Source organism: Nicotiana tabacum, chromosome 9 (genome assembly GCF_000715075.1).
Source record: "Nicotiana tabacum cultivar K326 chromosome 9, ASM71507v2, whole genome shotgun sequence".
NCBI classification, from domain to species: Eukaryota; Viridiplantae; Streptophyta; class Magnoliopsida; order Solanales; family Solanaceae; genus Nicotiana; species Nicotiana tabacum.
Window position 1 is genome coordinate 86,298,952 of NC_134088.1, and position 22,787 is coordinate 86,321,738.

General features: G+C 34.7%; 1 protein-coding gene across 2 annotated transcripts; it reads left to right on the forward strand.

The window, feature by feature from the left end:
- Nucleotides 1-2,509: 2,509 nt before the first annotated feature.
- Nucleotides 2,510-16,688, forward strand: LOC107782704 (peptidyl-prolyl cis-trans isomerase CYP23). 2 transcript variants are annotated; one of them, XR_012694955.1, is made up of 9 exons: nucleotides 2,510-2,741; nucleotides 9,574-9,687; nucleotides 9,764-9,912; nucleotides 10,408-10,480; nucleotides 10,579-10,668; nucleotides 12,016-12,055; nucleotides 13,004-13,086; nucleotides 13,167-16,174; nucleotides 16,375-16,688. XR_012694955.1 is itself a non-coding variant. In XM_016603634.2 (9 exons), the coding sequence occupies exons 1-8, from the start codon at nucleotides 2,625-2,627 to the stop codon at nucleotides 13,185-13,187; spliced, it is 687 nt and encodes a 228-aa protein (XP_016459120.1). In that variant the 5' UTR covers nucleotides 2,511-2,624; the 3' UTR covers nucleotides 13,188-13,225; nucleotides 16,375-16,688. The 2 variants fall into 2 exon arrangements, 1 of the variants encoding a protein (XP_016459120.1); XM_016603634.2 differs by having other exon boundaries at nucleotides 2,511-2,741; nucleotides 13,167-13,225.
- Nucleotides 16,689-22,787: the final 6,099 nt, after the last annotated feature.

Sequence of the window (22,787 nt, forward strand, 5' to 3'; positions counted from 1 at the left end):
AGTCTTGGAGCCTCAGATGAGCCCAATCATATCGTGCTTGTGGAAGAGTGACCAACTTTAAGTTGTCATATCTTTCCTTTAAGCCATTCCACAAAATAAGTGGATCTTTGAACTGTGAAATATTCTATCTTCAACCCTTTATCAAGGTGATGGCGCAAGAAAATCAAGGCCTTAGCACAATCTTGGGGAGATGCTTTATTTTTGTCTTTAATGGCGTCTCCAAGACCCATTGCATCTAAATGGATTTCAGCATCCAACACTCATGTCATATAATTCTTGCTCGAAATTTTAAGGGCAACGAACTTTATTTTCATAATATCAGTCATAATTAAAAGAAGAGAAAAGTTATACCTTAGTCTTCTCAAAGAGCTTCTTGAGACGATAGAGTCTCGTGCTGATAATGTGTTATAAAATATAACTCAAAGTAACAATATGTAATTTCTTCCTTGGCCACGACCACGACCACGACCATGACCACGAACAGGGCCACGACCTTTTCCACGCTTAGAATAATGGGAATACATCTCATTCACTTCATGCAATGGTGTAGACCTAGTTGGTCGATTTTTGTGATTTCTCATGAGCAAGTCATTGTTTCGTTCAGTCACAAAGAGAAGAGAAATCAACTCAGAATACTTCTTGAAACCTTTCTCTCGGTACTGCTGTTGCAAGACCATATTGGAGGCGTGAAACGTTGTGAACATTTTTTCAAGCATATCATAATTAGTGATAGTATCTCCACAGAGTTTCAATTTAGAAGTAATTCTGAACATCGCATAATTGTATTCAGAAACAGACTTAAAGTCTTGGAACCTCAGATGAGCCCAATCATATCGTGCTTGTGGAAGAGTGACCAACTTTAAGTTGTCATATCTTTCCTTTAAGCCATTCCACAAAATAAATGGATCTTTGACTGTGAAATATTCTATCTTCAACCCTTTATCAAGGTGATGGCGCAAGAAAATCAAGGCCTTAGCACAATCTTGGGGAGATGCTTTATTTTTGTCTTTAATGGCGTCTCCAAGACCCATTGCATCTAAATGGATTTCAGCATCCAACACTCATGTCATATAGTTCTTGCTCGAAATTTCAAGGGCAATGAACTTTCTTTTCTAATATCAGTCATAATTAAAAGAGGAGAAAAGTTATACCTTAGTCTTCTCAAAGAGCTTCTTGAGACGATAGAGTCTCGTGCTGATAACGTGTTATAAAATATAACTCAAAGTAACAATATGTAATTTCTTCCTTGGCCACGACCACGACCATGACCACGAACAGGGCCACGACCTTTTCCACGCTTAGAATAATGGAAATACATCTCATTCACTTCATGCAATGGTGTAGACCTAGTTGGTCGATTTTCGTGATTTCTCATGAGCAAGTCATTGTTTCGTTCAGTCACAAAGAGAAGAGAAATCAACTCAGAATACTTCTTGAAACCTTTCTCTCGGTACTGCTGTTGCAAGACCATATTGGAGGCATGAAACGTTGTGAACGGTTTTTCAAGCATATCATAATTAGTGATAGTATCTCCACAGAGTTTCAATTTAGAAGTAATTCTGAACATCGCATAATTATATTCAGAAACAGACTTAAAGTCTTGGAGCCTCAGATGAGCCCAATCATATCGTGCTTGTGGAAGAGTGACCAACTTTAAGTTGTCATATCTTTCCTTTAAGCCATTCCACAAAATAAGTGGATCTTTGACTGTGAAATATTCTATCTTCAACCCTTTATCAAGGTGATGGCGCAAGAAAATCAAGGCCTTAGCACAGTCTTGGGTGGATGTTTTAGTTTTGTCTTTAATGGCGTCTCCAAGACCCATTGCATCTAAATGGATTTCAACATCCAACACCCATGTCATATAGTTCTTGCCCGAAATTTCAAGGGCAACGAACTTTCTTTTCATAATATCAGTCATAATTAAAAGAGGAGAAAAGTTGTACCTTAATCTTCTTGAGACTTCTTGAGACGATAGAGTCTCGTGCTGATAACGTGTTATAAAATATAACTCAAAGTAACAATATGAAACAAGGAAAAACAAGCTAAGAGATATAGAGAGAAAGAAAGGAGAGATTCTTATTTCTTTTTCAATTGTGTGTATTTTCCTATATATTACAAGGTTTTTATATAGACATGAAAAGTGAAGAAAATATGTCATTGAATATGTCATTAAACATAGAAAATATGTCATTAAGCATTTGAGATGAAAATCATGGAGTAAGAGTAGACATCCACCATAATTTGATATTTCTTATAACAATACCATTTTATTTCTTTTTCCCTAATGTTTAATTCCAACAAAATAAGTTTAACATCAGATAGTTAACTCATAAACACAATAATTTTTATTGAATAAAGATATGTATGAAATTTTTATCTTTAAAGATATTATTTAAATTAACATGAATGATCTTTACAAAATAATTGGAGTAATACAATTAAGAATATTATTTTTGTAATTAAGTGTCCATCCCTCATCTAGTGTGTAAATAAATGGAAATGACAATGCAAAAGTGTGAGAATTGAGAAAGCTATAACCCGCCCCAGGAGCTGGAGTTGAATATCCACAGGTGGATCGCATTTCTGACATGTACTAGCAGAAAACACTGGAAAATCCAAACATGTGTAGAGACAAAAGGGTCTCGATTTTCATTGCCTACATAGCCCTTCTCTGCTTGGCTTCAAACGCTACCTATGCATTTGAACCAGAATTCGGGTCGACCCGCGTTGTCTTTCAGGTTGATCTTCTTTCACATTACATATGTTTATTGTATTGAGTCACACTAATTCATGTTGTACAGCTGAAGTTAATGCTTGAAAGATCAGAACTTAGTATCTTCTTTTTGTAGTATATATTACTGTAAATTTGGTAAAATGGAAGACATTTCTTGATTAGAGGGATAAACTCCAAGAATGTATATTTTCATGTTTAGTACATTATTAACTGTTAGAGTTCACGCTGTTTAGTTAATTTTGCTAGTATATGTGGTTGAAATCAGAGGTAGATTCAGGAGCCTTTAGTCAGTGGATGCGGAAATTGCGCTCACTTCTACTTTGTGGCAATAAGTAATCGGTTTCAGGCCGCTTCATATACACACACTGGTCCTCATCGATCATATTAAAGTAATAAGATTGTAATAACTTGATGAAATCTCAACTACAAATGCCTAAATGATTGTTTAAATCCATAAATGGACCTCTCGAGCTTGCGAACGTTACTCTTGAACATTTTGGACAAAACCTAATGGTTACTCGAGACTTAGATGGTTCAGGCATGTGAAGAAGAGAGGCATAAATGCATCGGTGAGGAGGTGTGAGAGATTGGCCCTGGAGGGCCTAAGGAGAGTTAGAGGCAGGCCGAAGAAGTATTGGAGAGATGTGATTAGGCAAGATATGGCGTTGCTCCAACTTACTGAGGACATGACCATGGATAGGGAGGTATGGAGGTTGAAAATAAAGGTAAAGGGTTAGGTAGCCGAGCGTTGTCCTTGTCTGTAACAGTAGCTTTAGTACATAACTTAGTGTCATTTGTGTATTTTCGTATTCCTTGACTTCTGCTATTACTTGTTGTTGCTTTTGTTTCCGCTTTCTGATTGCAGTACCTAGTGTTAGTTTTGTATTTTTGCTTCGGTTTTCTGATTGGTGTGCTTGTTGTTGCCCTTCTTTTTACCTTTCCTAAGCCGAGGGTCTTGCAGAAACAACCTCTCTGCCTTTTTGAAGGTAAGGGTAAAGTCTGCGTACACACTATTATCCCCAGACCCCACTTGTGGGATTATACTAAGTTTGTTGTTGTTGTTCATCTAGCTCTCCATTGAGAAGTGGGGTTTTATATCCATTTGATGTAACTTCAAGTTCATGCTTGCAATAAATCTCAAGAAAATTCCGGTGTTCTGATTTGTCACTGTGTAGATAACATGACATATTGTACTTTGCAACTGATATTGAAAGAGTCAAGGAAACTAAATCATTTCTCACTTCTCATTTTGAGATAAAAGATCTTTGAAAAGCTCATGCGATTTTGGGCATTAAAATTGTAAGATTTATTGGTTTTATTCTTACTGAAGCCAACTGTATTGAGAGTCTTAAAAAGTTTGGTTGTTTTGATACTAGCCTGCCCTACACCATAAATTCCAGTGGTGCTGTAGATTAGCTGACTTAGTATTCGGATTGTTGGGAGTCTTATATATGCCATGCATTGTACAAGACCTGATATTGTTTATGCAATACGAACATTGAGCAAGTTTACTAGTAATCCCAGAGTTGAACATTAGAATGCCTTAAGCCGTGTTTAAAGGTACTTAAAGAATACAATTAATGTTGGAATGCATTACTCTCCCTTTCCAACCGTTCTTGAAGGGTATAGTGATGTGACTTGGAATTCTGCGACTCTAAGTCAATTACTGCTTGGACACTTTAGCTGAAACAACAATTGCTTGGCAATCAAAGAAGCAAATATGTATTACTCACTCAACAACAAAATCAGAATTTATAGCTATGTCTTCTGCTGGAGAAGTAGCCGATTGGCTTGGAAGTATTTTAATAGATATTCCTCTCTGGAGTAAGGCAGTGCCACCTTTGACTATCTACTGTGATGATAAATGTGGTATATTTCGGGCTTTAAGTGATTGTTACGATGACACATTGAGACAAGTTTGTCCCAAACGTAATAACATGAGAAGATTATTGGAGGATAATATAATATGCGTTGAATATGTTAAATCCAGGTTTAATTTAGCAGCTCTTTGTCTAAAGGATTAGGCAAAGAGTTGTTGGTGAAAACTTGTAAACGGATGAGAATAAAACTTGTTGTAAATTTACTGTACTTTATGAAAACCCTACCTAATGATATTATCTTAGGTTCAAAGGGACAAACAAGTAAAGTTACATTTGTTGAGATGTCTTGAGCACATCAATAAAATTCCCATTATTTGGAAAGATGTAATGGATGTGCATATTCCGTTTGAAAAGGAGGATAATATTCTATTCTCTTTATAAATCTTTGACCAATTTCGACTGGAGTTAGTAGGAACACTTTTGATAGATTTATCGATACTTTGTTGTGAAGAAGTTTGAAACTAATATCTCTTAATGAATTACTAGACTATTTTCGTCGAAGTATGCAAAGTTCCTCTTGATGAATTCACCGGTCTAAGTGCAGAGTGCATGCTGCTTCGATAAGATTTAGAAAGGCAAAATCTTAGCACTTAGAAAAAAGGATTCAGAGCACACGGGTGTAAGGTGACAAAGTTTCTCTATTTTCACTGGAAAATAGTAATGTGCATAGGTATTTTCTACTTCATATGATGAATTCCTTTGTTCAAGATTCATTCACTAGCAGTTTAATGATTTAGAATACTTTCACTAGCTAATGATTCAAGTCCGGAAGATGCCACTATCGATGCGTGTAACTAAATCAATTGTCTCAAACCTTCAAAGTTTCTTAAACAAGTAGAGGATTGTTGGAAATAAGTGTTCCAATAAATTTGGAACAATAATTTTTTTCCGGAAGACTTAGAGCCCGTTTGGACATAAGAAATTTTTCCTTTTTTTCAAAAACAATTTTCAAAATAATGTTTGGTTATGAAGAATTTACAATTTTTCAAATTCAACTTGAAAATGCATTTTCGAATTTGATTTCAATGGAAAATTGGAATTTTTATATTTTTAAATTTTACAAATTTATCTTATATTTTTAAAATTTATAAAAGGACCCCAATCAGTTATTGAACCTAGGTGACACCTACAACTACCCACCATATGATTGAGTGGTCTTGGACTATATTTTGACATCCATTGTTAAATCTACAATTTATACTTTTAACTGAAGGAGCCACTACCACTTCTATTAGAGATTGTTCATACAGTTAAACAATCAACATGTTTGATTGTTTGTTTCAAGTAGGATAATCAAGTCTGGGTGGCTTTGATATTTTTTCACAAATTGTGGGGATATAAATCATGTTTCATGGTTTGAAAAAAACACATCCAAATATGTTGCAAAAATTATAACCAAACACAACTTCATCTTCAAATCAAATTTTTGTGAAATTCCAAATGTGAAAAAAATCTTGGAATTTATGTCCAAACGCCTACTTAGTTTTCCACAGTGAATCAATCTTGAGAAATGAATTTGGAAAACTTTTTAAGTTCATCCTGAACTCCTAAGATATATTCTTGATTTTGCAAATATATTTTGGGTATTCTAAAAATCATGAATTTATTCATGAACTCTATTTAACGTTGTTTACATTTTTCAAGAAATTCTTTGTGTATAAGTAGTGGTTCTTTCATTTGGAAAATATAAGCATAAAAAACACAAACAAGCACGTTCCTTATTCTGAAAACAAAAGAAAGACATTGGTCAGAAGGTGAAATCCTAGATTCAAGAATAGAAGAGCAACGTTCTTGAATGCTACCTTGTTGAGTCTTAGTTGAACACCAAGACTTGAATGCTACCTTGTTGAGTCTTAGCTGAACACAGAGATGGTGTTGTCATTATTTTTTCATTTGCTCGTGGAAGAAACTTTAACTATCTTCAAATAGTGTATTTACGTGCCTCTACCCACGAGAAGATTATTATTGTTGTTTAACAATTTTTCATATGTTATGGTCCACCAACTGAAAATATGTTTTATCTCTAGTTACAATGAACGAGTTAAAGTTATTATTATATCTGGTTCTAAGAACTTGAAGATATTTTAGTTCTTTATTATCTTGGTTCTAACAAGGAAATATTTCCTGATATATGGCCACAAGGATACATCCTACATGATATGCACATATGATTCCTATCTGTTTTATTCAAAAGATCCTGATTGTAGTAGGACAAGAAACTTTGGTTCTTTAATTAGGTGATCACCTTTCAAACCTTAAGCAAGAATATTTTGATAAATTATGTATTGCTTATTTATGCGCTACAAATTTTTAGATGTGAAGTGCTTGGTTCAAGAGATATGGAGATATTTAATTGGCACGAGAATGAAGTAGCAGGGAATGAGAAAATCATTTTCTTCCAATGTTGTGAGAAGAGACACAAAAGGGGATGATATGTGATGGTAGTCTGAGGCATCAAAAGAGATATTGGAAAACAAAGATGATGATTTTTTCTTAGTTCTCAAAATTTTCACCTATGCATCCATATCTCTCAAGTTCAAAGACATGATGGAAATCCATGGTTGATCTAGCTCATGGCAAAGATTGCAGCACGCGATCCACTTTGGGATATGTATTCTTGCTTAAAAATGTTACCATTTTGTGGAGTATCAAGCAGATATGCATAGCTTTGTCAACTATGGAAGCAAAGTTTATTGCATGTTCTGCAGCAGTGCAAGAAGCTGTGTGGCTAAAGAGGTTTATGAAATACTTTGGGATCATTGGCAAGTTAATGGATCCAGTTTAGCTGTGTTGTGATAGCCAAGTAGCCGTAGCTTATATGGAAGACCTTAAGTATCATTATAGGACTAAGCACAATGACACAAAGTACAACTTTGTTAGACCCATCATAGCGCGTGAAGAAATCACTTTTTAGTTTTCGATACAGAAGTTGGAATTGAAGTAGTAAAGTCTTCTAATTGCTCGAACTGAAAAATCTTCAATTTTTTTGAATCATATATAATAACTTCAACTCATTGAACCGGAGGTAAAACATTTTGCGACAAGGCATCTGCATAGTTATTTAAATATTCTTGTCATTCTTAGAGGCGCATAAAATACGCTTCTTAAGTCTCCTCTACGAGCAGATGGAAGAATAAATTCAACAACATAGAGTTCAACCAAGGCACAACAAGGTAAACATCCAAGAATGTCTTTCTTTTGTTCTTCAAATAAGAGAATTGCTTTCTTGTCCTTCTCAGAAAAAGAATTGCTTTCTTGTGCTTATTTTTGTGCTTTTATTTCCAAATGAAAGAACTCCTATTTATTGGCTAAGATTTCTTGAAAAACTCAAACAACATTAAACAAAGTTCATGAATAAATTCATGCCTTTTATAATATCATAATGTAGAAGAACGTATTTAAGAGCTCAAGAATGAATCTAATAAAATTTCTAAATTCATTTTTCAAGATTCATTAACTTGGATAACCTAACGTCTTGCATGTATTTAATAAAATTCATTCCCAATTTAGTACAAATTAGTATTCTTAAAGATTGTTAAACTAACTAATGGACATTAAGTGCAACAAATATAAGTTATCTTTACTTTAAGATATAATTTTCAAAAAACTAAAACAAAAATAATGTAACCTCATTTCTTTTCATTAAAGAAGAAAATAATACAGAAATTAAATTGAAAAGGGCAACCCGATGCACAAGGCATCCCGCGTTCACGCAAGGTTCGGGGAAGGGCTCACATCCTTTGGTGAGGTAGACAGCCTACCCTAATGCAAACATTAGTGACTGCTTCCACGGCTCGAACCCGTGACTAGGTCACACAGAGATAACTTTACCGTTGCTCCATGACTCCCCTTATACCATGTATTATTTTAAATTGGTAACTTTTGTTTTATATTGTGAGAAGTAGAAGGATAATGGAAGACTTTTCTTGTTTATTGTGATATTAAGTTTAGTTTGTTGGGTATTTGATTGCCAATAATGTATATATTCATGTTTGATTATGAGCTGTTAGAAATTCATACTGTTTAGTTAATTCTGCTAGTATTATGTTGAAATCAGAGGCAAATTAATGATGTTCAATCAATGCGGAAAACCATCATACCTACTACTACTTTGTGGCAGTGGGCATTGGCCTTGTGTGTGTGTGTGTATATATATATATATATATATATATATATATATATATATATATATATTTGAATATATGAATTTCATGCCCGCACCCAATGGTATAACCTAGTGGTCTATGAAGTGGGTGGAGAACCATGAGGTCTTAGGTTCAATCCTAGTGGAGAGAAAAAACACTAGGTTATTTCTTTCTATCTGTCTAAGACTTGGTGGACACAATTACTCGATATCTGTGCTAGTGGAAGGTAGCAGGTAATCGGTAGATTTAGTCGAGGTGTGCGAAAATTGGCCTGAACACCACCATTAGAAAAAAGAAAAAAAGAAAAAGTAGATGTGGTTCAAGCCGAGGGGCTGTGCCAAAAACACTACATCTTTGCGTGGTTGAATCATTGTATTTATTTAGTTTAAAACTTCGGATAAAAGTTTCTTTGTGATCCTTGGCATGCAATGATTCATTAAGAAAATAGAACTTGGAATCTGTATTTTTATCAGTAAAGCAAGTATATTTGTACATAAGTAACTCCTACTTTAAATTATAGAAGTTGAAGGAAAATGCGGAACTTTTTTTTTGGTTAAACGGATATTCAGTTAAGTGGGTTGGATACTGTGATCCCTAAGAATGTATATTGTTATTAGCTATCAGAATTCTCGCTGTTACTTGATTCTGCTATTATATTGAATTGAAATAAGGTTTTAATTATGTCTTACAATGTAAGGATAAAAGTTGCTTGCTGTGCCGACTCTTAATCTCCTCACCACTCAAACCACCAAGTACGAACTTTGTCTTGATCCATCTGAATAGTTTTTGACTGATTTTAACTATATGGCAGACAAATTATGGAGATATTGAATTTGGTTTCTACCCTAGTGTTGCACCAAAGACAGTTGAGCACATCTTCAAGCTAGTGCGCTTGGGATGCTACAATACCAATCACTTCTTTCGGGTAACTGCCAGTAATTAAAACATTGTGCCTTATTATGTTTGGAATTTGATGATGAGAATCTTAATGACGTCGGCAGGTTGATAAGGGTTTTGTTGCCCAAGTGGCTGATGTTGTTGGGGGGAGGAGTGCACCTATGAATGAAGAACAAAGGGCAGAAGCTGAAAAAACTGTTGTCGGTGAACTTAGTGAAGTGAAACATGTGAGAGGGATCCTTTCAATGGGAAGGTAATGTTTGTTGATTTTCTTGGCTATGAATGGCCAGATCTATAGTAAGTTACAAGCATGGTACAGTTATTCTTTTGAGACGCACTGTTCCTATATATTGCAATTTCATGCTTATAAGAAATGTTCATCTGGAAAAATGCATGACATAGTCTATTAATCTTTTATTGAGTGACATTGCTTGTTAAGAAGCTGTACAACATAACTTCTAAAGTAAGGGTAGACTCGGAGATGTCAAAGTAGGAATTGACTAGTATACAGGATTTCGTCTTTTGCTGCAGATAGTCATGGTCTATACTAAGGACTGACCGAGGTGTATGCGGGTATTGTCTGGGATATGTAAATTAGGATCAAACTCTATGGATGCCACACGCAATTAAAAATCTTTTCTATTCTCTAGCAAGATACCTTCAATTTTGCACTTTCTGATTTTACTGGTATTTCATTTGTGCACCAATTAACTTTAGGTGAACCTTTCTCATATCTGATTTTCCATAGGTATGATGATCCTGATAGTGGTACGTCATCATTTTCAATGCTCCTTGGAGATGCACCTCACCTTGACGGCAAGGTGTGCTGGTCAAAATCCTAGCTATCATAGTGAATAGAGAAGGATTTTTTAAAATTGAGAATCTTACATTATTTTTCATTTTTTGTCGAATAATTCAGTATGCAATATTTGGCAAAGTCACAAAAGGAGATGAAACATTGAGAAAGCTTGAGCAATTACCTACTAGACGTGAAGGGATCTTTGTAATGGTATTATTTCTAGTCCAATTACTTTCTTTTCATTTTTTTTTCATTTGAAACAGGTATAAATTTATCTACTTTGCTTGAAAGTAGTATCTAATGAAAGGTATCTTGACTATGCTAAAAATATTACATCGGCTGTAGTTTTATGAACTTGATCCTTTTGAAGCCTACTTTATAATACTTTTTGTGTCGTTTGAAAAGCAACACTTTAAGCACATCATATTTTTACGAAATGTATTCATGGGAGAAAGTTATTTTTTGAGAAATTTGGAACACATGCATTTGTTTGTTGGTTGATAATGCAATGATTGGTCCTAGGAGTTGTGCTGGAGATTTCAGTTTAAACTCGTAGATATGATCTAAACTTTCGGAAGTTCTTCATTTTTTATGTCAATATTGTCCATATATGGAGTACATAGAAAATTTGGTCCTTTAAGTTTGTTGTCAAATCAATTTCGTCACCAACATTCGATAGGCATAAACTGCAGCCATCATGTCTGAAAATTCTAATAGGTCCTTTACCATGATCCCGCGGTAAATGTGGCTTGAACATGCTAAAACTAAGGCGCATAGTGAGATTCCAAATTGACTATAAAGATAGAATAGAAGGTGGTGCGGTCGTGCTGGAGGAGTTGTAATGAATGAATAAGAATAGGCCTTGGGATGGAGGTGCTGGGGTGGGAGGGAAGAAGCTAAGTAGGGGGGAAGAAGAAGCCTGGGGCAGGATGGGTGAGGAGCTGGAGGGAATTGTGATGGTGAGAGAGTTGGGAGGGGACGAAGAAGAATAATAGAGGCTGGGGAAGGAATCATCCATGAGCATGGCTGCTACCTGGGGTGCAAAGGAGGGCTATGATGGTTTAGAGGAAGTGAGGAGTGGCATTGTGAACGGGGGAAGGGGGGTGGGGAGTGCAGCGGCGAAGATTAGGAAATGTTGGATACGAAAAGGAATTTGAGGGATTGGATGCGATAGAGTGTTGGAAGATGATGGTTCTGGTAAGATGGCGTACAGAGAGCATCATCATCATCATTTTTATGTACTGTATTTTGCTTAATTCTTTTTGCATTTTAGGATCTTTTTCCATTTCCGGCATTAATTCAGCTGCTGGAAAATATACACATGTGGGGTTGGGCGGAGATTTCAAGTACTTTTTCTATAACCAATCTCAGACATTGAGGATGTAATTGACACATCAAAAGATAGTCTTTCTGTATGCTCATTCATTTTCTTATACTTTTTTTCCTTTTTCTTTTTCTTTGTATGAAATATTATTTACTTCATCTAGTCTTTTGGCTGTTTCTTCCAGATAGAAGCTTTTGTCTTTTTACTGAATAGTCTTTATTCTCATTATTCAGCCAACTGAACGCATCACAATTCAATCAACATATTATTATGGTAAGACGGTGTTCTTTCAGCTCTGTGTTAATTTTTTTTTTACTATCCACATCATTTCTTGACATGTAACTTACACTTTCTGAAGCCAGAACACATGCTTAGCCATGGTTATTGCACCTCATGCATTTAAAATTTGACCTGTCAAAAAAGTGAGCATGCATGCATGCATGAATTTGATAGTCACTCTGGATGGATGGTTCTCTTTGGAAATAGATCTGGAAATGTTCATCTCACTAGACATACAATGCCAAGAACACAGCACTTGCCTTTTGAGGCAATGGGCCGGTTTTTTTCTTCTTTTTTTTCTGGGTCAAGGTGGAATTCATTTTGCTCACAAAGTCCAAATGCTGTTATCTTTGGCTTTAGATAACTCGTTAGGGATCGGGAACCTTACTTTGAACTATTTGAAAGGACGCTTAGATCCTTTCTAGGTGGACCTTTATTACCTTTATGGCATTTCCCTCTCGTGTCAATTGGGCAAAAAGCATGTCTGATTCCGGAGGCTTACTGTAGACAGCAGGGCTTCACTTTGTCCCGAAAGCATAATTTGAGACTGGAGTGTAGGATTTGGTGAATTCATGGAGTGAACCAATTGATCTTTAAGCTTTTCTAAGTGAAAATGTTACTTCAATTCACATCAAACCGATACTATTCTTGGCAGAAGTGGACAATTTCTACCAAGGAGATCTAATTTATTTGTTTGCTCCCAGAACTGTATAACAAAATTCTCAAAAATTACAAGGTACCCTATGAAAGCAGTGGAGGAAGGTATACTTTTTGGGAGAACCGCGTGAGGTGACTTTGACAGTGTGTTGTTTCCATCCTCTCTTTTCTGTGGTTATAGATCAAATGAGTGTTGGTCAGTTCAGAATTAGGCTATCTTATAAAGTTCTTACCTTCCTCGTATTTCTTCCATATTATGTCTGAATGTTCTTCTGTTTTGCTCAGACACCAACATGAAAACTTGTGAAGAAGAGAGGTCGTTGCTAAAAAGAAGACTTTCTGCAGCTGCTGTTGAAATAGAAAGACAGGTTTTCGTTATTTAAACTAAACTATTTTACGCAAATAAATCTCGTTCTATTGTACCAACACAAAAGATTCTTTTCTGCAGAGGATGAAATGCTTTCCTTGATCATGTGGAAAAGACAGCAGTTCCATTGACATTCTTATGTAAGCTTCTTACTTATCTACCTCTAACTGAGTGAGTAATTTTTCATTGGCCAGCTGGAGTGTGTCTGAACCTTTATCATAGGCTAGAGTTTCTACCAGTAGCTATTGAATTAAAGTTGGCTGGCAGGATTTATTATCTGCAAATTTGATTTAATTAATCGTACACCTGCATTTGCTCATGAATTTTAGTCCTAACAACTCCTTGTCCATATTTGCGAAACAATCTTCCCATGGCACATGCTTGTCAAAATTATGGTGAAGCCGACATACATCTTTAGTTTGAGCAAATGTGTTGGTTCTTGATGAAAGAAACTAAGGGAAATAACAGGGGAAGATGACAAGAAAATAAAAAAATTATACCGGAATAGATGTAAAAGGAACTGAAGCTGAAAATTCTATATTATTTTACTGCATTTGGACTACAATTTATAAGAGAAATACTAACTTAAAAGACCTAAAAATAAGCACAAAATCTACTGAAAATAAAAAACTCCTAGAGACTAGTTCACTACTAAAGACTAGTTCAAAATTATTTCAAATTCAAAACTAAATTACTGCAGTAAATAATTCTTAAGCTGAAACAGTAAAATAATTTTAGTGAGAGCAGCTTCTAAAGCATATTTCTAACACTCCTTGCTTTTGAAGCTGCAAATTCTGAATTTGTGCCTTGTAAACCTTTAACTGGAAACGAATTTGTACGTAAATCTGCCAACTGATCTTTGGACTTGCCGTAAATCGAGTTCACTTTTCTATTTTGCTGCATCTCATGATTGTCAATGAAATAAGTTGGCTCTTTTTTCGGCTTCATTTGCATCTTGCCTTGAGACTTATCTAACTTTCTTCCAGATTTGCATTTTCCCTTGAGGCTTGTCAACTTTCTTCCAGATTTTATTTTTCTGAAATATTGACAATTTCTTCCTTGCCTCATTTTCACATATGTCCTCAGTTGGAGGATTATCTGCACGTTGTAGATTCTTTTGACTCCATTCTTCATTTTCTGTTGGATCAAATGAGAAGTTTTTACCTCTCATTTTAACTTTTAAAATCTCAAGTCCAGTTGCATCATAAATGAAACAATGTTTATCTTCAAAGGATACTTTAAATCCCTTTTCCATTAGTTGTCCAACACTCAATAAATTTTGATCAATATCAAGAACATAAAGAACATCTGAAATTTTCTTAGTACCTTAATTTGTTGCAATTGCAACAGTTCCTTTTCCTTTAGCAAGAACATAATCACTATTCCCAGTTCCGACTTTCTTATTTCCCATAGACGTGAATTCTTTGAAAAGATTTCTGTCATATGTCATGTAGTTTGTACAACCACTATCAATTATCCAAGAATCAGATTTCTTGGTTGAAAGAAGAGTTGCCACAAACAAGTGATCTTCTTCTTCATTGGCGACTTGGGCATTTGCTTCATGCTTTTGAGATTTGCCTTTGCAAATTACAGCTTCATGACCAAGTTAGTTGCAGATTTTGCACTTTGCATCTGGCCTCTTCCAACATTTGAATGGTGGATGACCTTTTTTGCCACAATGCTGACAAGGTGGGTAATTTTTCTTTGCATTATTACCTTTGCTTTGAGTTTTGTGGTTGGCTGTCAAGGCTCCTTCAACCATACCATCTTGCCTCATAAGCCTCCTTTGCTCTTGTGCCTGCAATGTATTTAACAATTCTGCCAAGGTAATCTTGGATAGATCCTTTGTATTTTCCAAGGTAGTTATGGATACTTCATATTTTTCAGGCACCGTAACAAGAATTTTTACAACAATTCTTGAATCTTTAAATTTAGTACCAAGCAACCTTACCTTGTTAACAATGCCAAGTAACCGATCTGAGTATTCTTTGACGGTCTCAGATTCTTTCATTTTCTGCAACTCGAATTCCCTTACTAAATTCAACACCTTCATGCCTCGTATTCTTTCATCTCCTGTATATTCTTCCTTTAGATAATCCCAAATTTCTTATGCTGATTTGAGAGCCATAACTCGTGAAAATTGTTGCACACACACCAGCAAACAAAGTTGCTTTCGCCTTTGATTTCCTGGTTTTCTTTTCCTTGTGACTCTTGATCTGGGCCACGGTGGGATTGTTAGGCAGCGGAAGAACACTATAATCCTCTTTCACAGACCTTCCAAAGATCTAAAGCCTCCCAGTAAGTCTTCATTCTCACTGCCCACAGTTGGTAATTTTCACCATCAAAGACTGGAGGAGCCAATTTGAGAAAATTCGTTTCAGTCTCCATCTCATTCAAGAAAAGATTTTACTTAGGTCCCTTAAAAAGATGGCTCTGATACTAATTGTTAGTTCTTGATGAAAGAAACTAAGGAAATAATGGGGGAAGATGACAAGAAAATAAAAAGAGTATACTGGAATAGATGTAAAAGGAACTGAAGCTGAAAATTCTATATTATTTTACTGCATTTGGACTACAATTTAAAAGACTAACTTAAAAGACCTAAAAATCAGCACAAAATCTGCTGAAATAACAAACTCCTAGAGACTAGTTCACTCCTAAAGACTAGTTCAAAATTATTTCAAATTTAAAACTAAATTACTGCAGTAAATAATTGTTAAGCTGAAACAGTAATTTTACTGAGAGCAACTTCTAAAACATATTTCTAACAAAATGGGATGGATCTTAGGATGAATTTTAGTTCACTTTTAGCATAACAAATTCATAGTCTTCGAATCTCAAAAACGATTAATATAGATGATGTTAACACATTTTAGCATTTGTACAGTATGAGGTTTTAGCAATCATTTTTCTCTCCAATAGTTCATCGAGAAATTATTAAAATACATCCCGTACCTTCTTGTGATGTAAACTGAAGAGTGATTCTTTTTTTTCATTCTGCCATGTTCATACCAAAAACCTCCCCTGCCCTCTGAAGTAAAAGGAAAAGAGGAAAACCCTTTGGACTGTACCATGACTACATTCTTATGGTAAACACACAAAGTTCTTCTGTTCACTTTGTTTTTCTATTCTCTTTTTCTGTTAACACTGTTTGTTGTTTATTGTCATCATTGTTATGTATAGATGTAGTTGGCTTCATCTATCTTTACCCTCGCTTATGATGTGATTGTCTTTCAACTTTTGTACTACTACTGCTGATTATTGCTATTATAACTTGCAATATTGGCAGAAGAATATGCATTCGAGAAGCTGGCATTCAAATTGATAATTTTGCAGAAGGAAAGGCACTACCTACAAGCTAACTCTTTTTTGCATGATTTAATTTCTCCTGGAGTTTTAAAGGACAATTAAGAAAGCAGAGGACTTAAGACTAACAAGGCTGCTGCTACAGGTGACAAGTCTGGTATTACAGGTTGATTGTGTGCCAAAATTCATGAATTTAAGATATGACACATTTGTTAGAAATGTGTGTATCTTAATGACATATTTAATCATGTTTAATGGAATCTAATTATATGTAAACTTTTTTGTTTGAGATTTCATTCTCCGTGAGAAACTGCCCCCATTAGTTTAACTCCTCTGCTAAGCGCCATAAGAGCCAATAATAGAATTGTTCATGGCCTCACTCCCTTTCAAAATAAACAACTTTCAATGCGAGGAAAATAAATGCTTCTGTTTCACGGGTTAATCACCCCACTTGATTTATTTAGGAAATTTTTTAACATGCATGCTAAGGTTTATTAAATATCAATTAATATTTTATAATTAATAGAAATGGTAATGTATGAAATCACTTAAAAAAAATTCAATGTTTAGTTTTTCCTGGGGTAGGGGAGCTTGATGGAGAATAACTGAATAAGCATTGAAGAAGCCAATGGCGGCATGCCCTATAAACAACCTAGGAAAGTGGATTTACTGATTTATATTTTCCTGACTATAAACAGACTCGTGATTATGATAGGGATGTATGCTTTGCTCTCTCGGATCCCTACTCTACTCGAGATTAAAAGGCCCCTATTGAGGAATGTGACATTTATTTCTTTTTTTAATGTGAGAAATCCATTTTCAATTTTATTTGCAGCTAAAATTTGTCTTGTAACTTTTTGAAATTGGAGTTCAAAAGCTACTTGGCTTTGCCTTTTTTATTTGAGAAAAAGGTTACGGACCTCCTTCTAGTTACAGAAAAGAGTAAAAAAGTACTAAGAGAACCAGTTATGAACACTTTGATATTTGGACAAAAATGGCGTTGGCAACCAACCTCTAATCTGTCCTCTCTGTTTAATTAAAAGACTATTTCATGCGTGCAAACTCGACTTAAGCTTTCTTATCTCTTCAAGTTTATTTGAGTCATTTAGTGCTTAGACATTGTGTTTATTTTGTCCCTGAGCTAGCGGATTTGCAATAATTATTAACCAATAACTTTTTCGAGTAAGCAAAAAAAGTCCAAAAACTGGTTGAATTTGATGGGAGCAAACCCTTTTCTTTGCAAAAGAAAGAGAAAAATAAAAGTCAAAGAAAGAAAAGAAGCAATCAGACAAGAAAGAGAGAAGAAAAAACGACATAATGAAACGGAGTGAGAGTGAAAAGGAGTGAAAGAAAGAATTGGGGCGTGCAGTTTGCGATGCCGTTCTGCCGCGTATTCACATTTGCTGAATTTTTTTTCAGTAGACGTTCTTCAGGTATCCCTCTTTTATTTGTAAATTATTCTCACTTCTTCTTCTCTCATTAATAAAGAGCTATTCTTTGTGTGGCCGTGGAGTAGGCAAAAGTTACCGAACCATATAAATTTTGTCTTGTCTTGTACAATTTAGTGCTTTTCTCTTTAAATATTTTTTTTCCTTCTATTAGCCTACACGCTTCGCAACTGAATTTTGCGGTATCTTTTTGCTAGAAGTGAAACAAGCAGAACGGGAACAGTAGTGATAATTCTCCTTCGATAAATTATCGTATAGTAGAAAATGAAACTTGATATTTTCCGGAGGATTTTAATTAGTGGAATATACGTCGGACTATATAGTCTATGACAATTATTGATATGGACATAAATAAGCTTTGACGTCTAAGTAAAGAGAAGAGATTGCAAATCTTGAACCACGTTTCTCAGTTGGTAATCCTTCAAATTTAAACGTTTTAACAATTTCACTCAACTAAACATATTTTCTTTTCTCATGTTTCCTCAAGCAGGAAGTTAGGCTTCTGTCCCTTTTCTTCTGATGACTTTACATAACCCTTGTAATTTAGGGTATTTTCCATTGTGAGCACTTTTCTCTGTATTTTTCTATTAGGATTATCTGTATATATACTGAGTTATACATATAAACGATGATGGTGAAGGATATCAGTTCAGAGGTGAATCTAGATTTTAAGATCATGGGTGCACATATAACTTTGATGTAAGATTAATGCTTGTCATAACGTCAGTAACGTAAAAAGATTTAGTGTTTTATGACTTATTATTAACTTTAAAAATGTTATTCAAAGAGATAATTAACTATAATCCTGCTAAATTAAATTTATTTTTTGATTAATATTATCAATTATACTTTGTACAAGTATTAATGCCGTTAAAACTAAAACTGGTCCAAGTTTTAGAATAAAAAGAAGCACGAAAATATCAAAAAGCCTTGGAGCATATGGTTACTTCTTTATATGTGAATTGCTTACAAAAAAAAAGAAGAAGCTATATTCCGTTCTAAAGGAAATTGGAGATAGAAGTTCAACAATTTGACTGGAAGAAATTAAGCAATAATTTGATTGGAATAAAAATAATTAAGCAAGTCTCTTTGTAAAACTTAGAATAGATCTTACATGCACTCACATAAATTATTTTCTTTTGTTATTATAATAGTGAAACAAATTTATAATGGTTTAAAATAAAAATAAAACTTAATTAGAAGTAATTAATAGCTAATCTCTAATTTTTTAAATTTATCGTATACCATGAAGAATAAATTGGGTTGAAATCGGTTGCAATCAAGGAGAGAATCAAAGAACAAAAAAATGATAAGAAAAGACAAAAGAAAAAAATATAATGGAAAAAATAGAAGAAAAGCCGAGCAAAAAACTTAGAGCCCGTTTGGACATAAGATTTTTTTTTCTTCAAAACAGTGTTTGGTTATGAAAATTTTACATTTTTTCAAATCCAATTTGAAAATGCATTTTGGAATTTGAAAAACTGTTGTGAACTAGTTTTTCAATTGAAAAATTGGAAAGTTGGTATTTTTAAATTTTACAAATTTACCCTATATTTTTAAAATTTATAAAAGGACCCCAATCAGTTATTCAACCTAGGTAACACCTACAACTACCTACCATCTGATTGAGTGGCCTTGGACTATATTTTGACATCCACTGTTGAGATCTACAATTTATACTTTTACCTGAAGAAGCCACTACAATTTTCATTAGATATTGTTCGTACAGTTAAACAATCAGCATATTTGATTGTTTGTTTCAAGTAGGATAATTAAGTCGGAGTGATTTTGATATTTTTTTTACAAATTGTGGTGTATAAATCATGTTTCATGGTTTTGAAAAAAGCAGATTCAAATATATTACAAAAATTATAACCAAACACAACTTAATTTTCAAATCAAATTTTAGTGAAATTTCAAATTTAAAAAACAAATCTTGAAATTTATGTCCAAACGCCTACTTAGTATCATATGTGGCAATTGTCTCAAACTGAGGCACCAAATGCCAAATTTGACCATGGGTGCCTTCTGCTCTGTATAGCAAAACATGGGAAATTTTAAAACCGGAAATCTACTTTTATTTGCAAGCAGGATGGGTTCACGTGCCCCAAGATTCTTAATATGGATACGCCCCTGTAAGACTTCCCTCTACCATCTACTATCAAGTTCTTTTTTTTTTCATTATCACCCTCTTTCCTAATGCTATTTTCTTATATTACTATTTTTTATTATGAAGTAACTAAACTAGTAAAATCAATTATATTTTATTATATTTTATTTCAATCATAAAATCAATCGATAATAGTGATTTGGTGATTATCTTTGGTTCTGATTAGCGTAGGCGCTTTCACTCAAAAAAGAAAAAGAGGCAAAACACAAATGAATAGTGTACATGGAAGGAAAGAGCGTAAACTAATCAAGGGTGATGCCGTGCCATATTGTGAGTGTTAATGCACGAAGGGTAATGCCGTGCCATGATATGAGAGTTAATGCACGAAGGGTGATGCCGTGCCGTTTCTATTGATTTTATGGTAAGATTGAGAGTAAAAGCACGAAGGGTGATGCCGTGCATATTTTCTTACTTTATTCACTATTCCTGCTGATTCATGGTATATTGACTGCTCTGGTGATCATTATGTTGTAGTTCTTTATCTTGTATTTCTCTCAGTATGTTCCCCTCCCGACATTTCCTGTTTAGTTCTTCATTTCTGTTATTTGCATATACACTGTTAAATTGTACAAGTTGATTGTAGGTGTCTTGCCTTAGCCTCGTCACTACTTCGTCGAGGTTAGGCTCGATACTTACCAGTACATGGGGTTGGTTGTACTGATGCTGCACTCTGCACTTTCTGTGCAGATTTTGATACCGGCTCAGGTTGATCGAGATTTGCTACTGGTCCGCTGTCTGGAGATTCAAGGTAGATCTGTCAGCGTCCACAGACCTTGAAGTCCCCGTCTATCTTTTATGTCCTACTATTTTCTTTCATTCAGACAGTTGTATTTCTTTCAGACTATTACTTGTAGTAAATTCTAGAATGCTCGTGAATTGTGACTTCAGATCCAGGTGGTAGTAATTAATTCAGTTTTATGATATTTCGCACTTATTACATTTCATTTGAGTTAATTATTATTATTTATTGAATCGAAATAAGGAAATGGTTTAATGATTCTCTAACGTTGGCTTGCCTGACAAGTGAAATGTTACGCACCATCACGGTCCCGTCGGTGAAAAATTTCGGGTCGTGACATGGTCATACCACGGTCCAACAGTCAGAATATTATATGATCCATTTCTTATGTTATACAAAGAATGGACAAAAGTTTCACCAAATTTAAATGAGTTATATCACACAGATCACATATGTTATTTAGAAAAAATTGATCAAATATATTTCTTTCTAGAATTTTCTATTCCATGGATTCATAAGTGGACTCCAGAGTTGGGATTCACTGAAGAACAAATTCCTTGTTTATACAGGACCTTTTATAATAATTTTTGGGATAAATTGATGAAAAAAGATCCCAAAACAAAGATGTTATACAGTCAAGAACTCTTGGATTCCATTAAAATAAAAACCCAAGAATATTCCAACAAACCCAAAAGGAAATAATTGATGATAGCTCAGTTCGGCACATTGCCAGAAGAATCTCTTTTCAAGAAGGAGATAAAGATGAAATGATTATCTGGAAGAAGTAAAAAGAAATTTGCTTCGCTCTATCAGCCAATATGAAAAATCTGACACTTCGATGCGGAGTGAGACTAGCAATGATGATATTGATGATTCTCAGCCTATTGAATCAGAAAAGATATTATCTGAGGATACTATACAAAATGCGGAAGAATTCCTCCAAAGGATGAAGGAGTTAGAAAAACAACCTCGATTGTGATATTTGTGGTCAACTACAGTAATAGCCGCCCAGGACCTACAGCATAGTGAAGCCGCCGGGGACCCCGCTCAATTGTAGATACACTGTTTTAACAGTAGAAATACTGTTTGTATAGTAGAAACACTGTACATGGACCAGAATGTGGGACCCTCTTTTACTGTTTTAAGATTCTTTTTCTTCTTATTTATAGGCGCATTCATTTGAGAGAAGGCATCAGCCAAACTCTCTCTCTCTCTCTCTCTCTTTTGTAAATCTCCCTCTCTCTCTATTGTAATTACTCTCTTGCACTTTTTTTCCTGAAATAAATAAAATTTCCCGTTCATCGAACTCAGGCATTGCATTTCGGCCTTAAGAGGTATTTATTTTATTTTGTTAGATATTTCAAGTCTCTCCCCTCTAGCCGTGACTATGTCGGGCTAAGAAATTTTATATCTATGTTGAATATCTAACTTCTCTCCTATATACACCATGAAAGATCTGGTCTCTATCAAAATATAAAGGAATTTTTATATAGTTTTTTGGCTTGGTTCCGAGATGGTGGTACAGTCGGATCTAGTACTACTCTTATTGGCTTTGCCTTAGTGGATCCGTCTAGCAAGTCGTGGACCTAAGCCCGTTAAAGATGTTAAGAATATGCGTCCTTTTTCACGGTTAGAACCGCTATACAAAAGAGCTCAATAAGAGTATGTATTAGACCTGGACAGGCCCCTTGCTTGGGTAAAAGGATAACCCTTCTATACAGTCATCAAGCTATACGAAATTCTTGTATATTTTGGTTCTTATATATCCAATACAAAAGGGTACAATTTAGCTAGATCTGGATGGCCGTGCAGACTACCGCCAACCTACTCAATCCTGTTAAATGGTATTACAGCCTAGGAACTTTCATGGTATTTATGAGATAGATCTGAAATATTCAGTATAGATATGTTTTTCTTAATATGAATTTGGGAGAAACTAGTACGAAAAATACTAGACTTGAAGAGGTAGATATGCCTCAAAATCTTGATTTATTAAATAAATGGACAATTCCTAAAGTCCCAATTAGAACAATTTATGA

Excerpts from the sequence above, each read along its gene's own strand:
- LOC107782704 (XM_016603634.2), top strand. The coding sequence starts at position 2,625 with ATGTGTAGAGACAAAAGGGTCTCGATTTTCATTGCCTACATAGCCCTT. Across the intron at positions 2,742-9,573 it reads CGACCCGCGTTGTCTTTCAG|ACAAATTATGGAGATATTGA; the intron begins GTTGATCTTCTT and ends ACTATATGGCAG. Across the intron at positions 10,669-12,015 it reads GTGAAGGGATCTTTGTAATG|CCAACTGAACGCATCACAAT; the intron begins GTATTATTTCTA and ends CTCATTATTCAG.